Raw genomic sequence first — 9,416 nt, forward strand, 5'->3', positions numbered from 1 at the left:
ACCATACACAGTACAGTACAACATACAGTACAGCGCTGTACAGTATTTTACACCAGTGGACCCCAACATTTTTGCGCCACTGACCGGTTTAATGTGAGACTTTGTGGTGTGACGGATAAATATGACTAACTAAAATGATACAACCACCATAAAAACTGCCCCCCCCCCCCTAAATGTAATAATAAACGTGAATCCCATGTGTATACAACTTAATTAGCAGCGTCCTCGTAACATCGCGCCCACGTTTGTTCTTTATTTATTTTTGTGGTTTGGGAGTTTCAATTCAGCGCCAATGCCCCGGTATTCTGTGTTACCGGCTAGAGCGGCTCCTTTAAGAAGGTAGTCATGTGACGCAGGCAAGCCTTTTGCGTTCAGAGTGAGTCATGGACAGATGTGGTGGAGAAATCCGGTGATTTACCAAAACAAAACATCATTTACAATCAGATAATAATTAAAATGGAAATAATATAAGTTATATATCACAAATTTCCCCACTGTGGGACAATAAAGGTCTATTATTATTATTATATTATTATTATTATTATTATTATATTCTTTCTGTGAAGCCCGGTACCAATTGATCCATGGACCTGTACTGGTCCGCGGCCCTAACACTGACCCTAAACTATCCCTAACCCTAACCTTAAACCTAACACTAAACTAACCCTAACCCAACCCCAGGCCTAAACTAACCCTAACCCCTTGCTAGCCCTAAACTAACCCTAACCCAATGCTAGCCCTAAACTAACCCTAAACTATCCTTAACCCCTAACCCTAACCCTCTACTCTGCACAGAGTAGGACTCAAACCTGGATCATCTTGCTCTGCACCACTGTGCCACCTGAATATCAAGATTCCTCAACGATAATTATCGCTGCTTTGTTAATATATGCACAAACTAAACCACTTCCTACTACAGGAGGCTGTTGAAACCAGCATGTGAAGCTCTACTGCCGCACAGATCAATAGTAGATCATGTGGGCCCAGTGAAGTGAGTCTAGCTACACCTGTCGCTATCCCTGTTTTAAATGATCACATGAATAAATAAAGATTATAACAATATTATGATCTGTAATGAAACATTTCTATTTACTTGAACAGTTAAAATATCCCCAAGGTTTATTTATTAATCAAGAAGAGCTAGTTTGGTTACAATAAAGGTGCAGGGTAAATTGAAATAACACAGTATTACTGTTCTAATGATACCTTTTACACCATAAACAATAGTTAAACAAATCTGACAGGTTTTTTTTAATGAAGTTTGATAATCAAACCAAGCACCACTCAAACAACTGTCCCGTCTAAAGAGAAAGAGAAAATGAAAACAGAAAGTTTGTTCATCTAATTCAGTTGATTATTTTGAAATGAATAAATCTATTCTGTCTGATTCCATCTTGTTTTATTTGTCAGGTCCTCCTGACTGTGACTGATTCCTATCCACGTATCACAACGAACGTCCTATTGGTGACGTGATGACGTCACTTTTCTGACGTACCCCGCTTCGAGGACTACCGGGGTCTTTATTTGTGTCTGGTTGAAGCCGTCAACCGTGGAGGCTGCTGCCGACTCCGACCGCGATCCGGATTCAACTACAAAGATCAGAAGAAGCAGCTGATCGTTTTTAACACGGCGAGAGATGGACAACAGCAAACGGACGGTAGTCGTTACGGGTTCGTTCGTCTTTTATCAACTATTCCTGTCGTGTCTTGTGACCAACTGGACAGCAAGGTGAAGTGGAGTAAAAGTTGTGTCGATGACAGCTAGTCTGGCTTTAATGGCGTCTGCTGCTCCTGCTCGAGTCAGCGACACTTGTAGACAGTTAGCAGAAACATTTCCCTCCTCGTTTTATCCGTGATGTATGTGTGACACAAGAGGCTAACGATAAATATAGTAATGGCAAATTATCTTTTTGTTGTATCAGATTATGTCTGTCTTGAAAGGCCACGACAAACAAAGCCAGTTAAATATTTAGGTGTAAAAACAGAACCAAGATCAACAGAGATCAGAACATCACCAGAGCTTCGATTGATTTAATAGCTGCTATTTTCATAAATGATGTGACGAATTATAATCAGTGTTTTTTTCAGGCATTTGATTTGGTTGTTATCATGATAGCAGAGTTACAGTAAAAGATTATTGATTATTGAAACAACAAATGACGGTCTAATTATCTAATTTAGAAAAATGACCAAAATATTTTGCATTTTGGTTGGTCTTCCAACCAAAATAAGGAGAGACTTTATTGTAATCCTGAAAACATCTTAATCTTAACTGTATGAAGAAAAATGCTGGAGTTTTCCTTCTTCATGGCTGTGTATTATGAGGTTGTTTTTTTTTTGTTGGATTTGTGCTCAACTCAGACCTTAGTCCAGACATCTGGACAAACTGGTTAAAAGAAACCTTAAAGCTAACCAAATCACTGTCTTCAATTTATGTGTGTTGTATTCTGAATAATTGTTTGTGTGAAAGGCATTTCATTTTCTTCTGGTTTGGGTCCCACTGAGCTCTTAGATGCTGCTTTACATGTTTATTTTTAGAAAAAAAACACTGCATTGCTTTGACTTGAATATGAAAAAACCCAAGCTAAATAAATAAGTCCTTTTAATATTCTTTTATTTCTTCAAATTATTTTCCAGAGTTGTGGAAGCTAACACAACTAGTGACTTGTTTTCAGACACAAAGAGGTGCTGAAGCTGGCAGTCCCAGCTGATAGAGGATCGTTTCTTGCTTGGGAACTGCCCCGACACAATAGCGACCGACTGGCAGCTGCCGGCCCCTTGCTATGCTCCTTTTCAGCAGCCTGTCAGACAGACTGATGCCCCCTCCGCTCAGTCCCCAGGGACCTGCTGACCCTCAGAAGGGTGTTGGTGGAAGGGGAACAGTTATAGATCCCTATCCAAACAAGCTTGAGTGAATACCCCTAAGCTGCTGCTGCATTTTGTAGGTCTCATGGAGGGATACATGGTTAGGAGTTTTAGTGAACCATTGATTATAATTAGACGCTTCAAGGAAAGCACTAATGGAAATACTGAAACTGCAGAAACTCAACTAAAAACAAACACGCCAACTCATACAACCATCTCTTTTAACCATTACAGCATGCAGAACGTGTAATATTACAAGGACTTTCACAAACCAAAATGAAATGCAACCATGTGTTTGCTGCTTGTGTTGTTATGTAATGTCATTGCGTGTAGAGACATGAACTCCTTCATAGTTCATAGTTCACTCACCTTTGTAACATGTTTTGCAGGTTTTGGGCCATTTGGAGAGCACACTGTCAACGCAAGCTGGGTTGCAGTACAGGTGTGATTCACCTCTTCTGTTTGCATGCTCTTTTTTTCCTGTGGATGACATCAGCATGAAGTTCTTAAATCAGTAGAAGACTGTTGTTAATCATTATAGTAAATGACGTCATTGAAATACAAGACGGTGCATTGATTATAAATGGGTTGTATCTCTATGGCTTGTTTTTTCCATATTGCTCATAAGGAGCTTTGATGGTTGCGGACCGGCTTCACGCCGTGCAGCAGTGCGTCCGCAGTCGTCTGCTTTCTATGGGGGAAACTGCATGTGGGGGATGACCGGGGTTGTCAGGGTGTCTAGACAGGCTTGATAAGGATATTGAAGACAAACAATAGGCCGCATTGTGGCGAGGTCACAGACGTGGTCAAACAAGCCTCTTTCAATACAAGTGGGGGTCAGTGTCCAGGGCCATTTGTCCTGCAGGAAAATTGGGGGAGGTGTTGGTTTACTATGACTCTATGATTTAAAAGCAAATTTGTCTCATATGTGTCTGGTTTTTTGTTTTTTTTGGGCCTTTTCAAACTAAAGATTGCATTAGTTGTGGGTCATCTACAAATCACGAAAATTTCGTAATTTTTTTGTTGAACAACTTGATATTAAATCCTCCTGACCCTATGATGGTAGCCACTCAGGTCTGTAAAGCTTTGCTTAATCAGTAGCAGTTGGAGATCATTGTTTTGTTTTGTTTTTTGTCAGAGATGTTTCCAGAAAACAGAAAATGCTTTTTTTTAATAGCAAAGATGGATTTCAGCTTTAATATTTTTCGCTGTACTGACAGGAATTGAAGAAACTGGGACTGGGGAGTGAAGTGGACTTGCATGTATCAGAGGTTCCTGTCGAGTATCAGACAGTCCAGAGTTTGGTCCCTTCATTATGGAAGCAGCATCGGCCCTTGGTAAGAGGAGATAATGATATGACCTAACCACATTATTACCTCCACCAAGGAGGTAATGTTAGTCTGTTAGCAGGAATAACAAGAAATGTTATGAATAGATTTTGATTAAATGTTTTCAAGAGGGTTGTATGGCCCTTTGGGATCAGTTTATTAATCTAAGAGTATTCAACTAAATTGCAAAAGGTCTACTAAGTCAGCATTCCTCCCCTGCTGTGGTTCAGTCGAAAGGCTTCATGGCCCAGATGCTTTCACAGCCCGCAGGCTTGCATAAATGTCAGCGATGATCCATATTTATTTTAAAGCAATCTTTCATTGTCTGTTTTTTTTAAACAGCTGGTAGTTCATGTCGGAGTCTCGGGTATGGCCACCACTGTCACTCTGGAAAAGTGCGGCAGAAATCATGGCTATAAGGGCCTGGATAACAGCAGCTTTCGACCAGATTCACAGTGTTGCATTGTGGGAGGCCCAGACTGTATTGACTCCGTTATTGACATGGAATCAGTCTGCAAGCGAGTGGCTGCATCAGGACTGGGAGTAGCTGTGTCTGTGTCCAAAGATGCAGGAAGGTATTTATTTAATTTATTTATTTCCTTTTAATTATAATGAGTGAATGGTTAGTTAATGATGATATTCATAGTTGTTATTCACGCAATGATTTTAAAGCGCTTTTGTTAAAATTGTCAGCACATATGTACCCATTAATCAGGCAGAGAAAGCTATTCTGTGTCCAAAAAATTTAAATAAATCTCTACTATAGCGCTTTAATATTCATATAGCCAGGCCGTTTTCTCATTTTTTTATTTGTTCTCGTCCCAATCAGGTATCTGTGCGATTTCACCTACTACACGTCCTTATATCTGAGCCACGGTCGCTCTGCCTTCATTCATGTGCCTCCTCTTGGAAAGCCTTACAGCAGGGAAGACCTGGGTCGTGCGCTGCAGGCCATCGTCCGAGAGATGTTGGAGCTGCTGGACCAGGCAGAAGAGAAGATCCACTGCCAGCAGCACTTCCACTAAGTGACCTCCCAAGTTGCCAACCAGCCTCTCCAGCCTTCACCACACAAGATATGTTTTGCACGGAACTGCAAATCGAGAAAATTTGTGTTTTTTAAATTTTTGTCTACTCTTTGGACGAAATGAAAACTTCAGTGTCTGGGATCTTTCAAGTGTTTTTTTTTCCTCTTTGTTTTAGGTTATCACGTGATGTTTTGCTCACACTGATTGATTTAACTTTTATTATATCCTGATGGTGAGAAGATAAAATTTGACGTCTCAGACAAACCTCGGATATTGTAACATAACATTTTGTCCCAAATTTGAGGAACATTAAACATTCTGACTCTGGAGATTACAATGCATGAAAAGCCTTATGTTCATCATGAAAATATAGGAGAAATGTGATACTCTTAGTTGTTGATATGTAGAGGATCTATAATGTGGCACATTACAACCTGGAACTCCAAATGTGACCGCTATTATGCACCTTATGTGGTTAGGAAATGGTTGTAAAAGTCACATTTGGGAAAGCTGTGCTCCACAGGATTTAACCTTTATTATGCTTCATTCTCAATTCTTTAACTTTGTTCAGTCACATTATATTTTGTTAAACAGGTGTTTGCACCTCAGTCTATACAAGGGATCAACGTATGTGATGCATTGTTTTAAGGAGAAATGTTTAGAAGTAAGCTGTGTTTGCTAACTACCATTTTCTTTCTAACTACATCGTGTTCCAACTGCGTTTCACACCTAATGTTGAATTTTTTTTCTTTAGTCCTTTTTCTTTATAAGAAGTTAAAAATTTGCCTTCTTTTACAAAGGTTATTTAAATCAGGGAACGGGTTGGTTCCAACTCATTTTCCCCAGTTTAGCACCCCATTGACGATAAAGTCCCCCACCAAAAAACAAAAAAACAAAAGACTGAGATCTGTCCCCAAGCTGTGCAATGTTATTTTACAGATCTTATGTTTTGGTTTTTTTTAGATAAGTGTTTGTCTGAGACAACTTTGAATTTTAGGATTGTTACCACATAAATTCAGTTTCCTGTTCTAAATCTATCCTATTTTTTTCTGTTCGATATTTCCTGCTTTTCTAATTTAATACAGTAATTACTCACTGAATTGTGAAAAGAAACTGAAAAGACCGCACTGGAATTATGGGCAGTGAAGTTCTTTTTACTGTTGGTTAATACAACTATATGTAGCATAACTTTTCAAAAATGCACAAATTGTTTGTTTTTTTAATCTTATACTGTAGGAAAAAACTTAACTTGTTTTTGCAACATTCAAAGCCAAATTGCAGAATCCCAAATTCTTGCTTATTTTCCACATTGGTTTCAGACTTAATTTTTATTAAACATTAATTTAAAGCTTTTTTTGTTGTTTCCCTCATTGAATCAAATATAGCTGCTTTACTTTAGGATTTGATTTGATGAAGCGATTCCTTGAATAGTTTTATTTTCATCCACTTGAACTTAACATATGTAGCTTCCCAAACATACAGGCATGCAAGTAGCCCCCCTCCAGTTTTAGATGTATGCATGTGAGGTATGCCTTCATTTTCCTGAGTTTTGGTTTGTCTGACCTGTGAAACAAACTGGAATAGATTCTGTCACTGTGTCTGTGATGGTGCCCCTACTTGGTGTAAACCTTAACTTGAATGTTGTTTTAATTGTTTTTCCTTTAGCCTATGCCATGCAGCACAGCTTCATCAGTTTTTGTACAAATTTTAAGATTTAATAGTTTCCCTCAGCACAAAAAAAATCAGCTAATTGTTTTTTAGCAGAGTGTGTGTAATTGTAATTGTCATTCAGGACAACAGTTTGTAACAACAAGTAGCATCTGAAAAAAAAGCTTAACAGATAATTTCTTCACTGACCCTAATTTTATTCCAGCATATGTTATTGAACCTGTCTTGGTTGTGTTTGAAATGATGGGCAGTTTATAGTTGAGTTTGTAGGTGCTGATGTTTTACTGTGTGGCTTTGGAGTGCTGGAACGTGGAAGAGTTAAGAAGAGCTGTCCCGAAAATGTTTGCTACAATGAAAAGCCTAAAGTTTACATATAATGTAATCTCTAACCCTGACTCTTTCCTGTGCCTTGTTTTTATTTATGAGTGTCATGAAAAGGCCTTAAAATTATTATTGGGTCAGTTCAAAGATATATTACCTATATTGTCCAGTGAGATATGTGGCTACCTCAAAATCCTTTTGTTTTTTTGTCAGTGTGTGCTCTGTTGTACCATAACACGACTGTGATTCATTGTGAGGGTTTTTTTTTTTTGGGGGGGGGGGGGGTAATTCTTTGAAAGATGTCTTCTGCTTCTGACATTAACAAAGCACTGTTGCAGTAAATGATCTAGGCTTTGTAAAAGGAAAGGCTTTGAAATAAAAATTATTAATGGATTACTGTTAATATTGTGTATGTATTAATACACTCATTACTGGCTAATAATGACTTCCAGAATCATATTATTTGTTTATCACCATGGTTGGGTCTGAGTGTGCGGCCAGAGGGGCCCAGCTGAAATCTTCCTGGGACCTGAAGTGCCCCTGTTGCTTGACCTTTATTTTGGCAGAGCCTCAAACTCATCTTGCAGCTACTGTATATTGATGCTGCTTTTACGTCTTCTGGAAGGGAAGTAAATGATGGGAAGGATTCCCATTGTTCAAGGCCTTTGGGTGTCAGTAAACTCATAAGTGAGAATTTAAAGACATGGTTTGAGACTGTTCCTGTAAGAACTTGCATGCAAAATGCAAAATATAGATTCAGGATTGTTTTTCCGAAAGCCATAGAGCTTGTAAAGCAAACACTTTGACCCTCTGTGTTAAATATGGTAACATACAAGTAATTTGTAATGTGTTTTTTCCACATACTTGGATTTGGTCGACACAAAGTTGGTAGAGTATGAATAAACGTATCAAAGTTCACAGTTGTCACTGTAAAGCAGTGGTGAGTTGTGGCTGACCTGACATTTGAACCAATTGTTGAGGTCAAACAGTTTTGGCTCACGTGGTTCAAGTACATGCATGTGCACTATGTATCCCTCTGTTTCCTGTTAAACACAATTTGCAGTAGCTGCAAATTGTATTGAAGATTAAATATATGATCTCCTCCGAGAGCTGCCATCTTATCGTGGTGGAGAAGTTTGATCCCTGGAGCTTTGTTGCCAGGGGCTTTACGCTCCTGCCAGGGTCTCCCTTGGCAAACAGGTCCTGGTCCTCATCAGGTCCTCATCAAACCTGGACCTTCAGCGTGCACTGGGACGGTTTGCAGCAGAGTGTGACGCGAGTGGGAAGAGGATCAGCACCTCTAAATCCGAGGCCATGGTTCTCGACCGGAAAAGGGTGGTATGCCCTCTTCAGGTTGGTGGAGAGTCCTTGCCCCAAGTGGAGGACTTTAAGTATCTTGGGGTCTTGTTCACAAATGAGGGAAGGATGGAACGTGAGATTGACAGAAATGATCAGTGCAGCTTCTGCAGTGATGCAGTCGCTGTATAGGTCTGCCGTGGTGAAGAAGGGGCTGAGTCGTAAGACGAAGCTCTCGATTTACTGATCAATCTACGTTCTTACTCTCACCAGTGGTCATGAGGTTTGGGTCATGACCGAAAGGACGAGATCCCGGATACAAGCGGCTGAAATGAGTTTCCTCCGTATTGGCATGGCGCACCCTTAGAGATAGGGTGAAGAGCTCAGTCACCAGGGAGGAGCTCGGAGTAGAGCCACTGCTATTCCCCCAAAGCAGAGCCAGGTGAGGTGGCTCGGGCACCTGTTCCGGATGCCTCCTGGACGCCTCCCTGGGGAGGTGTTCCGGGCATGTCCTACCGGGAGGAGACCTCGAGGACGACCTAGGATACGCTGGAGGGACTATGTCTCTCGGCTGGCCTGGGAACGGGTCGGGCTCCCCCCGGAGGAGCTGGAGGAAGTGTCTGGGGAGAGGAAAGTATGAGCATCCCTGCTGAGACTGTTGCCCCCGCGACCCGGCCCCGGATAAGCGGTTGATGATGGATGGATGGATGGATTAAATATATGATTGTCAGGAATATTTTATGGTCAAATGATCTATTTCAAGAAGGGATATTTGGGTAACAGCTGTCTGAGATGCGATCTCTGTTTCCATGTGTTCCCTGCAGTCCGCGCTTTGTTCTGTACAGGAAATAACATCAGAGTGAGACCTCCTGTCATTCGTTGCCTGTCTCTGTACAGCGCAAACGTCACGCGTT

At 40.5% G+C, this 9,416-nt stretch overlaps 1 protein-coding gene across 1 annotated transcript; it reads left to right on the forward strand.

Annotated features, from left to right (window-relative positions):
* The first annotated feature begins 1,514 nt into the window (after positions 1-1,514).
* Positions 1,515-6,569, forward strand: pgpep1 (pyroglutamyl-peptidase I). Its single transcript, XM_068320290.1, has 5 exons — positions 1,515-1,670; positions 3,254-3,306; positions 4,085-4,201; positions 4,535-4,767; positions 5,022-6,569. Exons 1-5 carry the CDS (start codon positions 1,637-1,639, stop codon positions 5,215-5,217), a joined length of 633 nt encoding a protein of 210 aa, XP_068176391.1. The 5' UTR covers positions 1,515-1,636; the 3' UTR covers positions 5,218-6,569.
* Positions 6,570-9,416: the final 2,847 nt, after the last annotated feature.

This window comes from Antennarius striatus, chromosome 7, assembly GCF_040054535.1.
Source record: "Antennarius striatus isolate MH-2024 chromosome 7, ASM4005453v1, whole genome shotgun sequence".
Lineage (NCBI taxonomy): Eukaryota > Metazoa > Chordata > Actinopteri > Lophiiformes > Antennariidae > Antennarius > Antennarius striatus.